Genomic DNA, 22,708 nt, shown 5'->3' on the forward strand with positions numbered 1-22,708 from the left:
CAGGACTCTGGTAATTAGCTGTGTTCATCTTTATTTACACTGAATTTTAACAGGTATATGGTGCTTGTGATTGTATTATATTTGTACAGATTTTTTCATATTTTATTATATCATTTGCATAATTTTGTACAGCTATTTTAGGGTTGCAACTAACTTGTTTGATAATTGATACAGTATTGTATCAGTTAATTGTTCGTCTACCAGTTTGCAGCATTTTATTGATTAGATTTTGATAATTTCGTATTATCAAACTCATAGTCTTGAAAAGTTTATACATTATAGCTAAAAATAAATTTCTTTATGCAGTAATTTCATTATTAACGCAAATATAATTTATTTTCTTAGTTTGAGGTGAGTTTTATATTGCAAAATTCATATTTTATATTCATAAATTTCTACCAGACAGAAGTGTCACACTGTCTTTTTAAATGGGGAAGTGGAAGTGTGTTTATATAAAGAGGTTCTGACTCAAGAGCATTTAAGAGAGTTATTTGTTACACTAAATAATCAATATGACAGGAAGTCTGAGACTATCGATCATGCAAATGTGGAGGATGCAAAAGCACTACTTAGAGTTCACTGCTGTTAAACCTGTATGAAACTAGTCCTTTTAAACTGAATTCAGTTGATACCGGTAATTATCATATTATATGTGGTTATACTCCTCATATTATATATCATATAAAAAATAATTCCAAAAAATATATATAATATTATTTGTCTCTTCCAACACACTAATTTTGCTGTTGTTCATGTATAATTTGAAATTTCAAAGTACCTTTCCAAGGTTTAATAATTAAAACGGGGGAAATTGTCAAGACAATTTTATTTGTAGTGCGATATACATTGTTGCAGCTTTACAGAAAATCACGATGTTATTGCTTATAATATTTTTAATATCTAAATGCATTATATTTGCATTTAGCAAATTAGAGATGGATGATAATGTGCAATGATATAACCAATCAAGCAGCTGAGATTTGCTATTTATAGAGAGCTGTGCGATAATATAGTTTACATTCTGTCACAATATAAACAATCAAAGTAATATAAATGTGGTAATAGCATGATAATAACATGGTAACATGCAAAAAAAGAAGCTATTAATCAGATACATTATGAAAATGTTACTTAAAAATGATAAGTTATGAATGTTTTGTAAGATTAAGTTTCACTGGGTATATGTAATATGAAGGATAAGAAAGAAATAAGAGGGTCAAGAACAGCAGTAAGGGTCAAAGCACATCTATTCCCAACAGCAGTGAATCCAGACAAAACACTCATCAACTGAGACTCAAGACAGACAGAGAGCGCTGAGCCCTGATGGATGAGCACTGAATTCTGGGAATGATGGTCTGTAACATGCTGTCCACTTGCAGCCTGTCCGACAGGCATGTTCATGTCCACTGTTTCTGTTCAAATTTGACGTCTCAGACCGCAGGCTATCATTAATATAGAGAAATTAATGTGATCTTCATGTTAACATGCTTCTGTTATGCTGTTTGTATTTATCTGTTCATGGAGTGTGTGTAGATTTGTTTTTGGAAATGCATAAATGTGAATCCTGTTGATATTAATGTGACTAAAATAGGCAAATATGGCAAATATAGGAAATGAATACAGGGCTCGTGGTCACAATGGGAAGATTAACACACTTCCACTTTATTATATAATTGTGCTGGTTATATATAGTTCTAGTCTCTCAGCCCTGAATGATGCACTTCAGTATGAATGAATGAATGAATGAATGAATAGAAAAACTGAAATAGTATTTTCTTGTAAAATGCACTGTGAAATTAAAAAAAAAAAGAAAAAAAAAAGAAAAAGACAAAAATAATAATAAAAAATGAAAGTAAACGTTTACACCCCAGGGAGTTTTGGGGAGTATATTAAACTGTATTTAATAGTTTTTCAGCAAGATTTACACAGTAAAGCAATTATGAAACTATTGTCAATTCAAAAACAGAAGGAGAAAATACCACTGTCTTCAACTTTCAGTTAAAATCTGCCTTCATTATATGGTTGATTTGAGTGTTTTTCCACAGGTTTGTGTTGCTGTGGTGAAAGCCGTGAAATGAGAGAATGTGTCTATAAACGAGTGAAATCAATAGCACTAACTGTCTGAAATATCCTGCACACATTCATTCAGTCTAAATCGATGAAGTGATCAGCTCAAAATGAACTCATGCTCTCTGTCTGTTGTTTTCTTCTTGCGTCATTGATTTACCCTCTGATAAATATTTAATCAGTGAAAGAGACTGCGATGCTCTACTTCAATTCTTCACAGAAGCACAAATCGCCCAGAAGCTTTAAGATAAATGAAGATTGTTGGAATCTTCTTGCTTTGGAAAATCATTTGCCACTTTCAGTTACCTTAGTGACTGCAGAGCTATTCTGTTCTATTCCAATCCAGTTTTTCCAGTGATATTATGTATTAGCGAAGCTGAACCTTCAGAATGAAATGTAATGGAACAAGAGGGGAATTTGCTGTGACATACTGTCCCATCCCAAGTGTCCTGATTTGTGCATACCTACACAACAATGATTCTAGGACAGTCTAGCAGGGACATAATTTAAAACAAGAGCCTCCAAGATGCAGAATAAAACCAGAACCACCGAAAAATGAGACCAATACCTTTTTTTTTTTTTTTTTTTTTTATTCACATAGTTGTACATTTGAAACTATTTATTTATTTATTTAATTAGTTATTTATTTAGTTATTTGTTTGTTTGTTTGTTTGTTTATTCATTCATTCATTCATTCGATCATTCTTGTTATTTTGAACTTTTTTTATGGAATATTCTCATTAAAAATATATAATATTACACACATGCATATAAGCTCTTTATTATTATCATTTATATTATTTAAGCCCTAAAATATATACAGTAAGTGAACTAAATGTTAAATGCAAAAATAGCATCTTTTATATTTATTTTTAATTTCAGTTAACATTTATTTTATTTCAAGTAATGAGAATAGATTTAAATAAAAATGTTTTTATTATTTTTATTGTTATTTATTTATTTAATGATAATAATAATAATTATTATTGTTATTATTATTATTATTATTTATTGTTATTATTATTATTATTATTATTATTATTATTTACTTTTAGTAAATGACATTAACTCTGCATTTCATTATAAAGACAATCTCATACATTATGGTTTATGTATTTTTTGGAAAACTAAATATTTCTTGAAATCTTCATTTAAATATCTCACTGCTGTCAAGCTGTGTATGACATCACATGCATGCTGTGATATAACAGACTAATATAATCAGACACTTTGACTGGCAAGCCAAATGACTGCTAGTACAGAATGACAGTAATGTGCAGTTCCCTCGGGCACATGAATACATTTTCATATCTCCAGTAGGGGGCAGCATCAGATCTCAGGAAATGACATGCGGCACACTGCAGCAAAGTCATTTGACCAGGATATCAAAACAAGACCAGTGCTAATCAGCAAAAACACCTCCATTATGGTGACAAATCACACTATGAATGTGCAGGAGGGGTTTGCAGTCTGTGTGTTGTTGAGAGGACAAACATGTGCTCTAAGCAGGACGCTACAGAGACTGTGTGGGGACAGTAGGTAGTGGAGGTTGCCTGCTGTTTGCAGGGTAGGCAGATGGTACATGTGATTGCAGAAGTGAAAACACAAACAGGCTGGGGGATGAAAATGAGGATAGAGAAGCTCAGTAATACATGGAAACCATCTCACATATTCTGGCTTTCCAACAGTCATGTTCTGGGATGCATCTGTGTTTACATGTTGTTTATCACGCATCTGACATTAGTGTGTGTGGACGAGCGTGACACAACCCACTGCACATGCCCATCTCGATTATAAATCAGACCACCCGAACATCGGGTACTAAAGAAAATAAAACATCAAAAAAGGTGGAAGAGAAATGAGTAATCCAGGATGAGAAGAGATGCTCATTGTTTAATTTATTGTAATTGATTGCAGTTGTCTAGGAAGCAATGAAAAGGGTAAAACTCTGCCAAGTGCAAAAGGGCTCATTTTGAGTCCAATGTATTTCACAATAGCGCTTTCAGATTTAGAGAGTCATGAATAATCATTTAAAGAGGCTTAGGTGCCTTCAGCACATAAACTATGGGGTCCCATTAGTGCCAACAATTTTGTTGTTGCTTGTGTTATTCTCTTTGTTGTGTGTTCAGCTCAGTTTGATGCTTTATAAGTTCCTGCTCTCAATGATCATTCTGCAACGCATTTTAGATATCATGGTAAACAACAGAACATTTAGATTTTTCTCACTATCTTGGTTGAAACGTAAGATGAAACCTAAGGACTACAGATTCATTCAGGTTTATAGAGCTTATGCATCAGAGAAAAAAGCGCGCAGCCATCTTGCAGTAGCTCTGTATATTTCTATGACGTTGCTGTCGAAGTGTAATTGACCCTTCACAAGACCCGCCCCTTAGTTATTGTTGCTATGTCTGGCAAGCCATGCGCTCTCACACCACACAATATGTTCTCATGCAGTGAAAAATACATCACGGAGCAAAGAGGAAACTGACAACATGCCTACAAACAATACAGAGCAGGTTACTTCTAGTATGAAACAAGGACTTTCAAATTGTGAAATTGTGATTTATGAAACTTTCAAATTGTAATTTCTTAAGAAATTCAAACAATAAATAGTGTTTTGTGGCTCTTTAATGTGTCGTGACAGATCACTGTAACATCTCAGTTCAAGCAGCATGTGAACCAAGGGTCAACCATGAAATAAACATGGATGAACATAAGAAGCTATTTTGTTTCAACCACAGAAAGACATCAAAACACACAATTTTTCAAGTTTAAATCCACTGAATTTAATCTACACTCCTTTCTGGTCTGTTTGTCAGTCAAAATGGTGGATTCAGTGTGATGACTGGTCAGATCGACTGTCAGTCAAGCTCCCTGAGCAGAGTCTATTAGCTGGTGAAGTCTATTTACTTATTGTAGAGTTAATGAAAGCTATCATGTGCATTGTAATGTTAGAAGCAGATGTCGTAACAAATGTCAGTAGACCGGAAAGATTTTAAAATGAGCAGTTAATTCATGAATTCCTTTATAAATGATCTTATTTTCATGCTGTGGAAATACAAACCAGCAGACAGAATACAATCAGTGCAGTGCTGAAAAGGGACAGAGCTACATATACATATACAGTATATGGCGTATAGAACACAAGGATAAATGCATCTAAAAGTTCTAGAAAACTCATTATGTACAGTATACAAATTTATGCCATGTTTTGTCTGAATGCTCGATTCTGATTGGCTGGCAGGTGTTGATTAAATTCGTTGAACTGCACAGGTAGTTCCAGGTCAGTTTAATCACGTTCTATATCAATGCACTTCCTATAAACATTGGTAACCATAGTAACATACAGTTACAGATGAATAGTAATACAGACGGAAATAACCGTCATTTTTATCATTCCGGTCAAATATTGCAGTGCAAATATTATTAACATCTTTAATATTAGAATGCTGGGAAATTACCATGGCATAAAAGGGATAATCAACGGCTAGCTGTGCATTAAACTTCGCGGAGGCAACTTCGTGGTTCATCGCCTCCACGTTGTGCATTCAAATCGTTTAATGAACAGCTAGCCATTGATTATCCCTTACGTATTGTACAAAGCAGTCAACATTCTTTTGGCACAAACGGAACTCCATACTAAACAAGCACTTTAAGTTGCTGCATTTATCACGCTGTTGTATTCTGGCATTGATTATGTGCTGTTTCCTTTAGGTCTTGAGGACACCCTAAATTCTTGTTTTTGTCATAGTGATGTTTAGTTCATGAATGATTTGACTCTGTGAGTTGTATTAATATGGCACACCATGTTCCATTTTGAGTATTATTCATTTGTAATGGTTTCGATATTTCACTGTAACGTTCTGTAATAGTTCTATAATTTTTTACATAATTCAAGGTTTTATACCACAAATAATGTACAATTGTGGGATTTTGGAAAGATTTAGTATAATTACTTTGAATAATTTAAATGATAGCTGGAAGTGGTGCTAAATAAAGAGCTATTTGTGATGCAAAGAGCCCGTTCTTATTGCTGAGCTGAGCTCTCTAAAAGGAACCGGAATTCCTATCACTAATTCATGGCAAACTGCTCTGGTAATTATCACTTACTTGTCAAGAAAGAGTCTGTTAAGTACATAAACTAGGTCTTTACATTTTCTGAAGAGACTCTTACTAATGCTTCCCCATTCTAAGTGTTTGCTATGAATGAAGAGATGAGCTAACAACACTGTTATGATAGTTCGGCTGTAGGTAATGGTTGGCGGTTAGTATTTGTTTCAGTGTTGGGCAATCAGCAATGTGATTGGCATGACCAATTCATTTTTTTTAAATTGCACTGTAGCACAAATGTTATTGGAAAAGTCGTGCTGAAGTTTCAACATTAGCATTAGGGGTTGTTAAAATCACCAACCCTACATATAAGCAATAGTAATAGTGATGCTTGACTTAGCTAATTAACATGTGTCAGTGTGAATCAGTGCAGTGCAGATTTAATTTATATTCATGCTACCGCAGTTGAAATGTTTTCATGTGTGGGTGCGATATATTGTATGATTGATTGTTTCTTGCTGGTCTCAGCAGATGTCTCTGTCATTTGTCACTCATGGTTGAGGTGTCAGCACAAACCTGAATGGATATCGATTTCTTACACTTTTTCCCAGCGCAGTCAGACTCCTTTTCAGTGTGGAAACCTGCATAGGATTTGTGACATTTCAGTCAGGACGCGATAGGCTGCACTGAATTTCACCTGTCCAGCCATGACATATAAAGACAGCGTCTCAAAGGTTTGCCCATCACTGTCTGTGGATCATATGCAGTCACTGCTAAACCCAAACTTGGATCTGAAATAACGTCAGCTAGGCTGACTGGACTCAGAATCACACGACACCATAGTATTTCAAACAGCTTTGCTGTGTTCACAGTACCCATGGGGTTTGTGACAGCAGCAGAGTGAATGAATGACTTTTAATGAGACCAGCTGTTATTTGGCTGTCTGGACTGACCATTACTGAAATACTGCTTTGTTCAAGTTCAAGTTCAAGTTGAGCTTTATTGTCATTCTGCTACATGTGTGGACATATAGTGGAACGAAATGTCGTGTCTCGCAGGACCATGGTGCTACATACTAGTTAGACATGAGATACACATACAGCAATGCAAATATGGGGGAAAAAAACAAAAAACACAATAGGGCTATACAACAGTTTAACCATCTGACTATACATATACTATAAATACTATAACTACTATACCTAGTTGACTACACATACACAAACTGAGACTGTACAAGAACTTTACATAAATACTGTACATGAAATAGTGCTAAAGAGATATTTGTACATGAAATTGTGCAGGAAATATATATTTTTTTACATTAAATTGTTCAGAAGAGAGATTTTGTGGGAAGCAGCGCATAGTGCAAAAGACTTAGTAGTGCAATGCTCCAGTAAACATTATTTTATAGTGCAATATTCAAGTAAACATATATTATCTTATTGAGTCTTTGTTGCAGGGAGTGTTTATAGAAAGTGTCTAGTGTGCATATAGTGGGACGAGTGCGTTACTACAGGTGGTTTGTATAGCCCACTCACCTGTGTGTAGCACACCCAGAATTGCACTTAGGAGAAATTTGTCAATAGTTATTTATAGTTGGGGGCTGAGGTGTTCATGGTTTCAGAGCGGGACAGGGAGATTGGAGTTAAGAGCTCTCACAGCCTGGGGAAAGCAGCTGTTGAGCAATCTGACAGAACGAGCTTTGATACTCCGGTACCTTTTTCCTGATGGCAGGAGCTGGAAGAGGTTGTGGGAGGGGTGGGTGGGGTCCTTCACGATGCTGGAGGCCTTGCTGGAGCATCGTGCAAGGAAAATGTCCAGGATGGAGGGAAGAGGGGCACCGATGATCTTTGCGGCAGTGTTCACTGTCCGTTGTAGGGTCTTGCGATCAGCAGCACTGCAGTTCCCATACCAGACAGTGATGCAGCTGGTCAGCACACTCTCAATGGTGCCCCTGTAAAAGGTGGTGAGGATGGGTGGAGGGAGACTTGCCCTTTTCAGCCGACGGAGAAAGTAGAGGCGCTGTTGTCCCTTCTTGTTGAGTGACGTGACGTTGGTGGTCCAGGTGAGATCCTTTGTTATGTGCACCCCCAGGAATTTAGTGCTACCGACTCTCTCCACGGTTGAGCCGGTTTGCTGATGCTAAAATGAGTGCAGGAAGTTAAAATCATTAGTGTCTAACAACTGTAATCCTAATAGCCTTTAAAGCACACAACAGGACTAAGGTAGCTAACATAGCCTAGCTAATTGTGTGCTACAGAGTGTATGTATTTTTGTAGGCTAAAACCTGGAAAAGAGTTAGCATTTAAGCACTTCAGGTTTCATCATTCTGGTTAAATGTCTGAAAAAGGTCTGTTGTTAAAACAATCTCAACATATTATTACGCTTTATTCTAGGACATAAAATGCATCACTAATACCAGCTTGTGATTGAAGCTTTTACTTATCCTGAAAAAGGGATTTGCTAACAAGTGGCTAAATGGTACTCGAGACAGTTATATAAATTAGTTGACAAAATGTAAAATGGTTGAGAAAGAGCCTACAAGAGAGTTGCTGAAAACAAATGATTACCTCCTCTAATCAGTTTAACCCTATTTATTTTTTTTTTTTCAGTGAAAACTAGCGGTGTAGCAAACATCACTAACCTACGGTGGCCCAGTAGTGCACAACACAACAGAAACAAACCTCAACACAATGAAACATGTTGCAAAACAATGAATTTAGCGCAACACAAAGAAAACAAGCAGCAACACAACGGAAACAAGTTACAACTAGTGCTGTCAAGCGATTAATCGCATCCAAAATAAAAGTTTTTGTTTACATAATATATATATATATATATTTATGTGTACTGTGTATATTTATTATGTATATATATAAATACACACACACACAAACAGTATACATTTTGAAAATATTTACATGTATATTCATTTATATATTTATATTCTTATTTCATATTATATAGAAATATGTGTAATATATAAACATAACACATTTTCTTAAATATATACATGCATGTGTTTGTATTTATATATACATAATAAATATACACAGTATACACACGTATATTATGTAAACAAAAACTTTTATTTTGGATGTGATTGATCACGATTAATCGTTTGACAGCACTAGCCACAACACAACAAAATTAGCACAACACGACATAAAAAAGCCACAACACAATGGAAACAAGTCGCTATACATTGACATGGATTTCATTGTTTTGTGCACTACTGGCCTGCCATTCTAACCATACATACAGTAGTTCTATCTATTGGGTTAATGTTTATTTATAATGGCATGACAGGACCTTATTCTATATTAACCACTAATATCATCAGGGAAAAAAAAAAGATTTCAAGAACTACTTCTGGTGGTTGGTCATTAATGTGTTGACTAACTTTCACTAACGTTTTTTTTTTTTTAATTATATAAATGTTAGGACAAAACGTTCTTAAAGTAATGTTTATGGATCATTCTTTTAATCTTTTTGATATTTTATATATGGGTCAATATCACCATAGAGTGCCTTTCAACCCTCACAATACTCAAAAATGTTGGTTTTAATTTCCAATTTGCTTTATGTCATGTCATAAATAGTAGACACTCAAGTACTATAGAAACATATTAGCTGAGCTCCCACACATTTTTTTTTTTTTAGATAATTATTATGGGCCATTATTCGAAGCACAAACCATATGATATGTCCACCCTGTCATGGACATATATATTACTGTTAAATACGTTTTCATTGCAAAATTAAGATGCAAATTATATTATTAATTAATTATATATTATTAAGGGTATCATATCCCTTTCCGAAACGGGGTTATTAAAAAAATAATATAATACTAATAAATAATATAATCACATCCTCAATCACATTTATACCCCCATTCATTTTAGTTTTTAGCAATATTAACCACAAGTAAATGCTATATCCACCCTATCATGTATTATGTATGTGTCATGAGTCTAAGTGGCCGACAGGGTGGACATTTTGGAACTAGGACAGGGTGGACATTTTGAGCTTCAATTAGCATATTAGCTAACAACAAACTGTTACTAGCTCAATAGTTCGGTTGTTGAAGAGAATTTGGTATATTTAAACGTACATATTTTGAAAATATTTTGACCTGATATCACTAAAGGGGATGGCCTTTTCTTAAAGGGGCGGACTCCCCAATATGACAGGGTGGACATTTTGAGCTTCAATTAGCATATTAGCTAACAACAAACTGTTACTAGCTCAATAGTTCGGTTGTTGAAGAGAATTTGGTATATTTAAACGTACATATTTTGAAAATATTTTGACCTGATATCACTAAAGGGGATGGCCTTTTCTTAAAGGGGCGGACTCCCCAATATGACAGGGTGGACATTTTGAGCTTCAATTAGCATATTAGCTAACAACAAACTGTTACTAGCTCAATAGTTCGGTTGTTGAAGAGAATTTGGTATATTTAAACGTACATATTTTGAAAATATTTTGACCTGATATCACTAAAGGGGATGGCCTTTTCTTAAAGGGGCGGACTCCCCAATATGACAGGGTGGACAACCATTCAAGGGACATGGACAAACTCTTCTTTTATTTTATTAAATAAAAATATTGTTTTTATTACCAAATGATCAATACACTCAAATTGTGTAATGTCTTATTTAACAAAATATTAATAGGAGAACAAAATTTTTAAATTATATGATTTGACAATATTCTACTATCATTCAAATTTAATGAGCAGTGCATGTGACAAAGCAAAATAGTGTGCATCCTCTTACACAAAACAAACAAAAAAAAATCTAGAAAATGAATCTAGAGAGCCAAGTAATGCTTTTGTTATGAATATAAAACTCTGCCTAATATAACACACCCATTCATAGTAATTTTTTATGTTAAGTTATAATGGCAAATGAGTTGTTTATGTACAGGACACCAAAAGGCACCCTACAGTGATATTGATCCATACATTGTCATAGCATTGAAAGATGTTCTTAGAACATTCTCGGAACGTCCTTATGATGTTGTTTGTTCTCGACGAATGTTCTAGGAAATTTTTTGCAACCTTTAAATAACATTAAAATCGGACATATGGACATATGAACAATCTTAGAATATTAAAAATATACATTCAAATAAAGTTATATTGGGGTTAAAACAAGTTCGAACGTTGTTTTGCAACCTTTAACGTTCTAATCACGACAAGAAATCTGGACGTTTTAGAACCATTTCAAAACAATGTTCCCACAACGTTTTCATAACCTCACCTGGGTTCTTATCTTATTTGAGAACCCGTGAATTATGGACGATTCCTTACACTTTTAGAAATATTTCACTTTATTTTGACATAGGCTAAAATAATTTACCATACTATGCAAAATTGCTGTGAGATAGTAGAGACAATTGTTAACAATATTGTTTAAATTGATGGACGAAATTCTTTAATAAAATGGAGCGAAGAGTAGGAAAATGATAAATAGGCCTATTATTGGTGCATTATTTCCTGAAGGTATATACTGGCTTTCATCTCGCACCTATCCGGTTATATTTCTTCTTTTATATATATATTGTATTATATTTAATCTCCTCTTGCGTTTAAAAACAACTCGACATGGTGTAAAAACGGAATGGAACAAAACGCATGGGAGACGTGTTTTTTTGTTTAAAGTTGAGCTGTTTTTAACTTTACAGCGCGTCTTTAAACGCAGCGCGTTAGGAATAAACGCAGGACGCGACGTAACGGTCAGAGACGTCCGTCTGACGCATGTGTATGTGTCTAACAATTCAAAACAGAGCAGACGTGTGAACGCCTGCTCTATTCTGTGTGAACGCCCCCCAGAACGCGGGTCATTCATCGAGCCACTGAAGGGTGTCCATCCGTCCTCTTACAGTACGTAACCATGACAACAGCCCCGGATGGTGGAGCGCGAGGGTAGACAGGTGTTGGGTTGCGCAGAGGAGAGACACCTACGCGATCGCTCCATACTTTCCCATGTATCCTGCCTTCATCTTCTGCACGCGAGGATCTCTGTCGGGAACCACCATGGTGCATCACTCTGGATCCATACAGTCCTTCAAGCAGCAGAAGGGTCAGTGAGAGCGCTGTTTTTGCGGGGGTTTGCGTGTGATATAACGTGTTTTGAGGGAAAGTGCGGCTCTGGGCAGCTGTAGCTCATGTCCCGGTTTGGAGATGCTGTCATGATATGCTCAACTTCACGATCAAGTGTTTGGCGCATATTGGTTTGCTGCTGGATGCCATTGGAATATAATATCGCTCTAATGAATAGATCACGAGTCAAACAATTGTTTTGCTTATTCGCGTTTAGATCTCACGGATTTGAATGATTATGGCATAGGAGAAGTTTTCAAGGCTTTCAAAAAACATGTAAATATATATTTATTTGATTCCCTTTTTAGAAAACCTTAAAGGAATGCTAATGGAATTCATATCATAATTTGGTACTGGCTAAACTGGAATTTGAATTTATTTATTTTTATTTTTGAACAACTATTCATTTTATATATATATATATATATATATATATATATATTATAAATGTATTCTACTTTTATTTACTATATGATAGTTTTATTTTAGTACATTTTATTGTCTTTGTTTGATCCCATATTTAAACATGTAAGCACAGAAATTCTATTAGCAGTTCTTATTTTTATTATTTTTTGGATCAGGGATGTCTATCTGATATCTCTCTATTTTTATATTAAAGCTACACATCTGTGAAGTTCAACAACAACAACAAGCTCTAATGTTACTTCATTGGATTTATTTTCAAGGCTTTAATAACACATTTAAATATATTTAAATCCTTAAAGGAATGCTAATGGAATTTATATCATAATTTGGTACTAATGTGTTCATAGTGGAAAAACTGGAATTTGTTTGTTTGTTTGCTTAAGAAATGTATATTATTTAAAATATTGTTTTGGTAACACTTTACAATAAGGTGCATTAGTTAACACAAACTAAGAATGAACAATACTTTACAGCATTTGTTAATCTTATTTAATGTTAATTTCAGCATTTACTAATGCATTGTTAAAATCACAAGTTGTGTTTGTTAACATTAGTTAGTGCACTGTGAACTAACATGAATAAACAATGAATGACTGTATTTTAATTAACATTAACAAAGATTTTAAATTAGATTAGATCATTTGTTCATGTTAGTTAATACATTAACATTAACCATTTTATTTCATTGTATATATATATATTCTAATTGTTTTAGTACATTGTATTGTCTTTGATTTATCCCTTATTTAAATCTGCAAGGACAGAAATTCTATTAGCAGTCCTTAAAGATGTTTTGATCAGGGATATCTCTCTGATATCGCTCTATTTTTATATTAAAGCTACTCATCTGTGAAATTCAACAACAGCAAGCTCTAATGTAACTTCACTGGATTTATTTTTGGCGTTTGAGTTTTGCATTGCACTGGACATTGATTCGCTCTTGTTGTTCTTATTTCTGCAGTTTTGGGGATCAGTAACATGAACCATAGACAAACTAATGTTACTGGTAGTTCTTGACTCAGGCTTATGGGAAAACACTTTCCATTGATCTTCCTTCATTTTGTTTAATGGGGTCGCCACACACACTAAGTGTTCATCTGCCTATTAAATCGCATTGTGCTGAAAATCGCTGCTCTCATGGTGATTCTGACTGAATTGATGATTTGATTACAGTGAAATGGAAAAGAAGGGCCACTTTTGCAGGTTTTAGTAGTTTTTATGGGATGAAAAGGACAGCAACTTTGGTGCACTGTTGTGACATTAGAGGCATATGTTACACTTTGTTTTGATAAAGTGCATTTGGTCCTTGTATTGAAGATATGAGATGCAGTAACACAAACAGATATGATTACACTTCTCAGGATGTGGTCAGTGTAAACAAAAGCACTTGAGGAAATATCCCTATAAAATCTCATTATTACAGCATGCTATTACGGAGATTTAACTGAGAGATAGAAGAGGATAAAAGACTGCATTGTCACTTAGTAACTAGCAGTCTGTGTTTGAGCATAGAATATTCACAGCACTCCGTCTCATTAAGCAGATCTAGCCTATTTTTGCATCATTCTTCTGCAGCAGTTTAGCTTAGAGAACCAAAATCCATCCAGAACATTGTCTTGTTTCAGTCTCATGCAGCCATTTAGCAGCCATGACTATACATGTTTGTTTTATGGAAAATTAAATAATAATAATAAAAATACAACAACAACAATAATAACAGTAATAATAATAATAATAATAATAATAATAATAATAATAATTATTATTATTATTATTATTAGATATAATAATAATAACAACAACAACAAGCTCTAATGTTACTTCATTGGATTTATTTTCAAGGCTTTAATAACACATTTAAATATATTTAAATCCTTAAAGGAATGCTAATGGAATTTATATCATAATTTGGTACTAATGTGTTCATAGTGGAAAAACTGGAATTTGTTTGTTTGTTTGCTTAAGAAATGTATATTATTTAAAATATTGTTTTGGTAACACTTTACAATAAGGTGCATTAGTTAACACAAACTAAGAATGAACAATACTTTACAGCATTTGTTAATCTTATTTAATGTTAATTTCAGCATTTACTAATGCATTGTTAAAATCACAAGTTGTGTTTGTTAACATTAGTTAGTGCACTGTGAACTAACATGAATAAACAATGAATGACTGTATTTTAATTAACATTAACAAAGATTTTAAATTAGATTAGATCATTTGTTCATGTTAGTTAATACATTAACATTAACCATTTTATTTCATTGTATATATATATATTCTAATTGTTTTAGTACATTGTATTGTCTTTGATTTATCCCTTATTTAAATCTGCAAGGACAGAAATTCTATTAGCAGTCCTTAAAGATGTTTTGATCAGGATATCTCTCTGATATCGCTCTATTTTTATATTAAAGCTACTCATCTGTGAAATTCAACAACAGCAAGCTCTAATGTAACTTCACTGGATTTATTTTTGGCGTTTGAGTTTTGCATTGCACTGGACATTGATTCGCTCTTGTTGTTCTTATTTCTGCAGTTTTGGGGATCAGTAACATGAACCATAGACAAACTAATGTTACTGGTAGTTCTTGACTCAGGCTTATGGGAAAACACTTTCCATTGATCTTCCTTCATTTTGTTTAATGGGGTCGCCACACACACTAAGTGTTCATCTGCCTATTAAATCGCATTGTGCTGAAAATCGCTGCTCTCATGGTGATTCTGACTGAATTGATGATTTGATTACAGTGAAATGGAAAAGAAGGGCCACTTTTGCAGGTTTTAGTAGTTTTATGGGATGAAAAGGACAGCAACTTTGGTGCACTGTTGTGACATTAGAGGCATATGTTACACTTTGTTTTGATAAAGTGCATTTGGTCCTTGTATTGAAGATATGAGATGCAGTAACACAAACAGATATGATTACACTTCTCAGGATGTGGTCAGTGTAAACAAAAGCACTTGAGGAAATATCCCTATAAAATCTCATTATTACAGCATGCTATTACGGAGATTTAACTGAGAGATAGAAGAGGATAAAAGACTGCATTGTCACTTAGTAACTAGCAGTCTGTGTTTGAGCATAGAATATTCACAGCACTCCGTCTCATTAAGCAGATCTAGCCTATTTTTGCATCATTCTTCTGCAGCAGTTTAGCTTAGAGAACCAAAATCCATCCAGAACATTGTCTTGTTTCAGTCTCATGCAGCCATTTAGCAGCCATGACTATACATGTTTGTTTTATGGAAAATTAAATAATAATAATAAAAATACAACAACAACAACAACAATAATAATAATAATAATAATAATAATAATAATAATAATTATTATTATTATTATTATTAGATATAATAATAATAATAATAATAATAATTATTATTATTATTATTATTAATATAATAATAATATCATTATTAATATTAATAATAATAATAATAATAATAATAATAATAATAATAATATTATTATTATTATTATTGTTAATGTTATGATTTGTTTATTTTTCTTTTAGTTTATTCAAATAATAATAATAATAATAATAATAATAATAATAATAATAATAATAATAATAATAATAATAAACAAGGACCGTAATTTATCATAATAAATAATCATAAAAATGTTATTATTACTGTTCTGGATTTAATTTAATTTAATTTATTTTCCTTTTTTATTTTATTTTAAGTTATTTTATAATTAAATATATAATTACATATACAAGCACGGATAATCCTGATATTATGCAGTAGTTCCTGAGTTAATTCACTCAGCCTGATTACTTTTCTGCAGATTTGCTGATACCAAATTGCTATTGCCACTGGGAAAGCTTTACAGGGACAGTAATAGTAACTAAGGAGGGCAGAACCACACCTGTGAGGACACACTTTATTAACAAACCCTTCCTCATTTTATCTCTGAATGTAGTGATTAGAATGAATGGCTCCAGTGTGATGCCGTTTCTTGTGCCACAGTAAATTACACATTTCCCCTTTAAGCGTAATGATAGTTGCGTGTATTTATAGTGCCACTTTGCATCCTCACTACCTAGACGCGACTCTGTCACGGTCATTAGCTATCGATCTAAGAGCGGATATACAGATTATTCCAAGCATTAGAAGCTCTTTAATGACTCACAGTTAATTATTTAGGATTCATGCAGCATGACAGGACTGAGATAAAGCCACCGAACACTGTTTCTTAGGTTTTCACAGGAGACTAGAGCACATTTATGTGCAATTTCAGGTTATTAAAGTAAGCAGTCATTCAACAGATGCTTTTATTCAAAGTGACTTCCAGTGCATTTATTACACTGGCAGTCCCTCTGGAACAATGGCTCGCAATCCGTGAAGGTCTCTAGAAAGCTAAACTGGGTTTCAGTTAATATGAGCAGTGCAGGCCTAGGAATGGATCGAGCTGTTGGGAAGCTGGTAGCTTATGGCCCATTCTTTGTGGGACTGAACTAGTGGCCTTCCACTGTTATACAGCCCTATAAGAATATTATAGGAGTATATAGAGTGATAATATGGAAGATGGACTTTAATGTTACCAAAATATGAACTTTATTGGTACCAAAAAATGGACTGATAGGCTGCATTTGCACTTCAAGGCTCACTGCAGAGATGAGATTTTGATATGATTTTTGTCCTGTATGATTACATGGGAATTTGTTTAGATTAATGCACTGAAACACTGATCTAGGATACATTTCCTGTATAACAGCATAACTCACTGCTTAACTGCCATCAACTAGATAGGCATGACTGTGTTCTGAATCATTAGTTATTTTGTTGCAATACAGAATCCGAGTCGTTATTGACGTCGATATGCGTGGTTGAGTAATAACATAAGCTAATTAACTAGTTTAAGATTGAATAAATGCCAAATTATTGCTGTAAATAATAAACATGGCATCTGAGGACTACTTAGCTATTTTGTTCTCTGTTCTTACATTCAGATGTTTGATTTAATGGAGTGTCTATTTACACTAAAGGCAATTAGCCCGCCTTGTTGGCAGAAGCTATTTACACTTAACTCTGTTCACCATCGTGTGATTGGGCTGGACCACATTACAAAAACGGACATCAATCAATGGCTTCAGTGGCGTAGGTGATAAAACGCTTGATGTATTCTTTATGACACGAGCAACTTTTGCCTTTTGCCGAACTCATTCATCTCCCTTTTCACATCTCTTATCACATCGGAAAGGCATTTATTTTCAATAAAAATGAAGGAAATAATTGAAATGTTGAAAATAAAGTATCAGGTAGGGTTAGGGTTAGGTTGCTCCCAATAAGGCAGCACTTAATACGTTATTATTGCATACTGTTTTACAATGTACTACAATACTAAGGTGCAGATATTTTCCATTATTTGTAGTAAGTAGTATACAATAAATAGCAGAAAATACTGCTATTTTTACATAGTGTAAATAGAATCGCCACTGCCTTGATTCAATCGCAGCTCCCCTCTTACGATTATAGAGCACATACAAACATGAACACTCTTTAGAAATGACTTATTCAACTGAATATCTAAAAGATGTTGATGCATTTTGCTCAGGAGCATGATCTATTAAAGTCCACATGCCATACTAACAAGAAACTAGGTCGAGAGCTGTAGTTCCAACTGCAAAAGCTTGTGAGACTGTTTGCGAATGTTTGTTGGAAATGTGGTTTTTAGAAAACTTGCAATCTTAGTTTGTTAATAGTGCTTTTTGGGAAATGCATCAATGACCGTGTGGTTGCAGCTTGTCTGTGCTCTTATAAGTAAACACAGATATTGGTGGACATTTTGCAGGTAAAACTTACTGTGTGACTTGCGGAAGAGCAAATTTGATGTGCTAAATCAATGATCTAAATGAGGCTTGAGTAAGTCTTAATGATACATTTTCATTCCAAACAAACCGAGACGTTGGGAAAGCAACAACAACTTGGTCTTTAGCCTGGCCAAGCAGAGAAAACAGCCAACAGACCAAACTGACCGACCTGAGATACCAGCAAACTAGTGCTGGCTCATTTAAACTGTTCTACTGTTATTGCTGTCAGCAGTGATATTCCAGTTCTGCATCAAAGAACGGCCCTGAAGCTTCCACAGATGCCTGACTAAAATCCAAATATCCACTGACCCCAGAACCTTGCCTGTCTCAAGTGTTTCATGATGAAATAACTACAGCAGGAAGCTGGCATTTTACCTCTTCCTATGTTTCTCTTTCTTGTTGCGTTCTTGTTTGTGTTTTGAGGGTTTCTCCTTTTTTTTCCCCTTTTCATTCTGACACATCTGTGCAGTTAAATGAAAACAGGATTTTGCCCAAACAGTGCATGCCCTTGACATAAGAGTGATGTGTGGAGACTGCAGAGGAATAAACGTCCCATTCAGTGAAGGTGAGATGTGATGGGAATAGAGAGAAAGAGACTCTTTGATGTTTAGGCCTCTGCAGAAGAGTGGATTTTATATTCAGGTATGTCCACATCAAAGCATGTTTGGCCACAGACTCCTTGACTGGCTTGCAGTGTATCTTATCACATTATTACAGAAATATGCAGTGCCAGGATAATGCATTTTGAGTATAATGTTCTATGCAAATTGTACCATTTGAGTGTTGATAATGGATATTACACTAATTAATGCTCTCATAATACAATTCCATAATTAATGAAAATCTGTAATTTAGCATTTAATCGTGAAAGTGTGAGATGAATTCTCGGCTATTGATAATTATAGGAAGTGTGACAGACGGCTGAGGATGGATTTTTTTTTTATTTACCATATAAAAAACTGAAGAACTGAAGCGGACTTGAAAATACGCTCTCAAATTCATTTTAGGTTGAGGGCCGGATTGGACTAAGGCTACATCCACTTTAATCTGGATACATTTAAAAACAAGAGACATTTTTGCTCAGCGAAAACTGAGTTTTTTGAAAATGCTCTCCCAAATTGCTGTTTTTGTGTTGTAGTTTAGACAGTGAAAAATTAAAGTATTTGAAAATGATGATACCCTGTTGTGTCTGCTATCCAGTTTTGTAGTGTTGTTAAAGACAAATGTTGCAATGTACAATCTTTATATTACATTCTGATAGAAAATGAGATCAGTTGTGTGTTAAATCATACATGGAATGGCGATTTTGTGTGCGACCTGGACACATCAATAGTGGGATATTTTGATAATGCAACTGTGCCAGAAAAAAAAAAATATATATATATATATGTTACTGTGTCTCTATATGTCTCTCTGTATCATTTTAGTGAGCTTTTATGAAGTTGCATGCACATTTGCAGTAATATTATTGTGGATATTTTTTAGATTAAATATAAATACGAAATTAGGGACTATTAACCAAACAACCAGAAAAGTGAGAAACCATCCACTACTCTATAACTTAAATGTAATAAGTCTAAAATTAAACAGCAACTCTAGTTTTAGGCTTATAAAAGAACTGCATGAGTAATTTGAATTACATGCCTGCTTCTCAGCCAGAATCCAACAGCACTGAATAAACACTTCTAGCACAGTTTTAACAATACATCACCAGTGCTTGGACATGAGAATAAGAGTCGGGCTGACACAGATGTCACCCAGCCTATAGTAAAATATACAGTACACTGTAAAAAACTAAACAAAAAAAAACATCTGTAAAATATACAGTAAAAAAAACTGGCAGCTGTGGTTGCCAGAATTTTGCAGTAAAAATACGGTAGCAAACATTTTAGGTTTTACGGTTTTAACTTAAATTTACAGGTAAATACCGCAATTTAATTAACTGAAATAATGTTAATATACCAACCTATTGAAGTACTGAAATTTGTTTTGTACCTTTGTAATACACTGATAACCATCAAAAGCAGGTTGTGATGAGAGTCACATTATGAACCAAAGCCCATCAAAAGCAGCTTTTAAATATTAACATATAGAAGGTGCACAGTGTCATTCACACAAACACTAAACACCATCATGGTAACACACATGCAGTTTACAGTATATAATGCAAAAACATGAATTTAACAACATTAGTGTAACAAATGGTCCACTGAAGGCGAGTTTAAGAAGCCATGTGCAGCTTTTATTTAACAAAGTGAAATCCAAAATCATGTCAAAAATTGACTTGAAACAGACTTGACCAGACACAGACTTGACCAGGTATGAACATAAACACAACTCACCAACAGCAGGTTACACAGATAATACTCGACAAGAGACAATAGGTGTGTTCGACTTGAAGCGGCGCTGTGCATGATCAGTGTATGTCATCAAAGTACTGCGAGAGCGATTCAAAACCATAAGGATCCGTCTGCTCTCTTATCGCTCTCACGGTACTTTGATGTCATACACTGATCATTCTGCGCAGCACCGCTTCAAGTCGAACACACTAGTGATGGGTCGTTCGTGAACGATTTGTTCTTTTTGAACGAATCTTTAATGTGACTCGGGAAGAACGAGTCGTCTCAGGGAGTGATTTGTTCAGTCGCGCATGCGTAACATCCTATAGGTTCTGTACTGGAATTAGTTCACCTGTTTCGAGTCTTCGGATTTGAGTCGTTCGTTCATCACGTGACAGCCTCATACACTAACCTATGCAGTCAGAGCCGGAAAGAGAATTGATTCGTTCACCTCCCGAGTCCTTGGGTTTGAGTCGTTCGTTCTTTTGTCACGTGACGTGACAGCTTTGGGCAGATAAATTAGTTAATTTACAACCTTCCTTACAAACGGGTGCATAGTCATTATTATTATTATTATTATTTACTCGTACAGTTATGTGATGCATTTCTGGTCTCAAATTATTGCTTTTAATTTCTGTCATGATGGTTCTTTTCCATAATACTGAATGTAGTAATAAAGATAATAAAGAGTTGGTTATGTTTTAATTAAATTTATTTATTTTTTTGGAGTCTAATCTTCATAAAATACAATACCTTGTTGTATTTATGTCTTTTGAGTTAACCCTTTAGATTAGACTATAGTGTTACTGACTATACTTTTGTAACATATGACACTTTAGACATTAACACTGTGTACACACTCTTGAATTGTTTTTTTATTGTTTATTTTTGTGCCAGAAAAAGCTTTAGCAAAGAGGATAACTATTCCAAAATGAATTAAAACAATTTAAATAAAAAATACAAGAAAATTAAAATATACTAAAGCCACAGAGCCAGATCTTAACCTTAATATTTTAAACTAACATTAATCATTCATATTCAAAATGTTATTTGCTTTCACTTTATGTCATTGTGTCCTTTTTGACCCATCTTCTTATACAAATATTAGACCAATATGTCAAGTCTGCCTAGGAAAAACAATTATACCAGCAAAGTCAAAATTGGAGTAAAAATGAACAAACTATAAGTGCTTTGTAATTTTAGGCTTGTATTTTTTTAATTATATAGTTATATTATATGTTTATTGATAGACAAAGACAGTGAAAGGACAAATCAATCAATATTTTATTTATAACAGGGTTTTATTTATTTATAAAATAACACAGATCCTCAAGAAACAGTAACAAAAACATAGTGACAGAAGTGAACAGACCATTTTTATTTCTCGGAAAATGCTTATTACACATATTTTGATAATTTTATGATAATTCTTAAATATGATCCAACATACAAAAAATACAGTTTTACTTTATAGTATTTTACAAGTGGTCACGTGACAAAAGAACGAACGACTCAAACCCGAGGACTCGGGAGGTGAACGAATCAATTCTCTTTCCGGCTCTGACTGCATAGGTTAGTGTATGAGACTGTCACGTGATGAACGAATGACTCAAACCCGAAGACTTGTCAGATAAGAGGTGAGGTGAGGTGAGCTAATCAAGACCCAGGTAAACGATAAATGAATCTTTTCTGTCTCTTATAGCATTATAGTTTGTATTGTTTGTAGTGTGATCAACGTTTGCATAAGTAGTAGATGTGTTAGGGAAGTAGCACGTAACATTTTAATTATATTTTGCTAAAATGAACGAAATGACTCAAAAAAGATTCGTTCATTTTGCTGAACGAGACTCAAAGGTCCGAGTCAGTAAAATGATCCGAACTTCCCA

General features: G+C 34.1%; 1 protein-coding gene across 1 annotated transcript in view; it reads left to right on the top strand.

The window, feature by feature from the left end:
* The first annotated feature begins 11,965 nt into the window (after window positions 1-11,965).
* ano3 (anoctamin 3) overlaps window positions 11,966-22,708 on the top strand; it is an 85,842-nt gene continuing 75,099 nt past the window's right edge. Inside the window, 1 exon segment of the mRNA XM_058767104.1 lies at window positions 11,966-12,212. Within this exon segment, the coding sequence (XP_058623087.1) occupies window positions 12,116-12,212 (97 nt within the window). The 5' untranslated portion in view covers window positions 11,966-12,115.

This window comes from Onychostoma macrolepis, chromosome 25 (assembly GCF_012432095.1).
Source record: "Onychostoma macrolepis isolate SWU-2019 chromosome 25, ASM1243209v1, whole genome shotgun sequence".
In the NCBI taxonomy this organism is placed as follows: domain Eukaryota; kingdom Metazoa; phylum Chordata; class Actinopteri; order Cypriniformes; family Cyprinidae; genus Onychostoma; species Onychostoma macrolepis.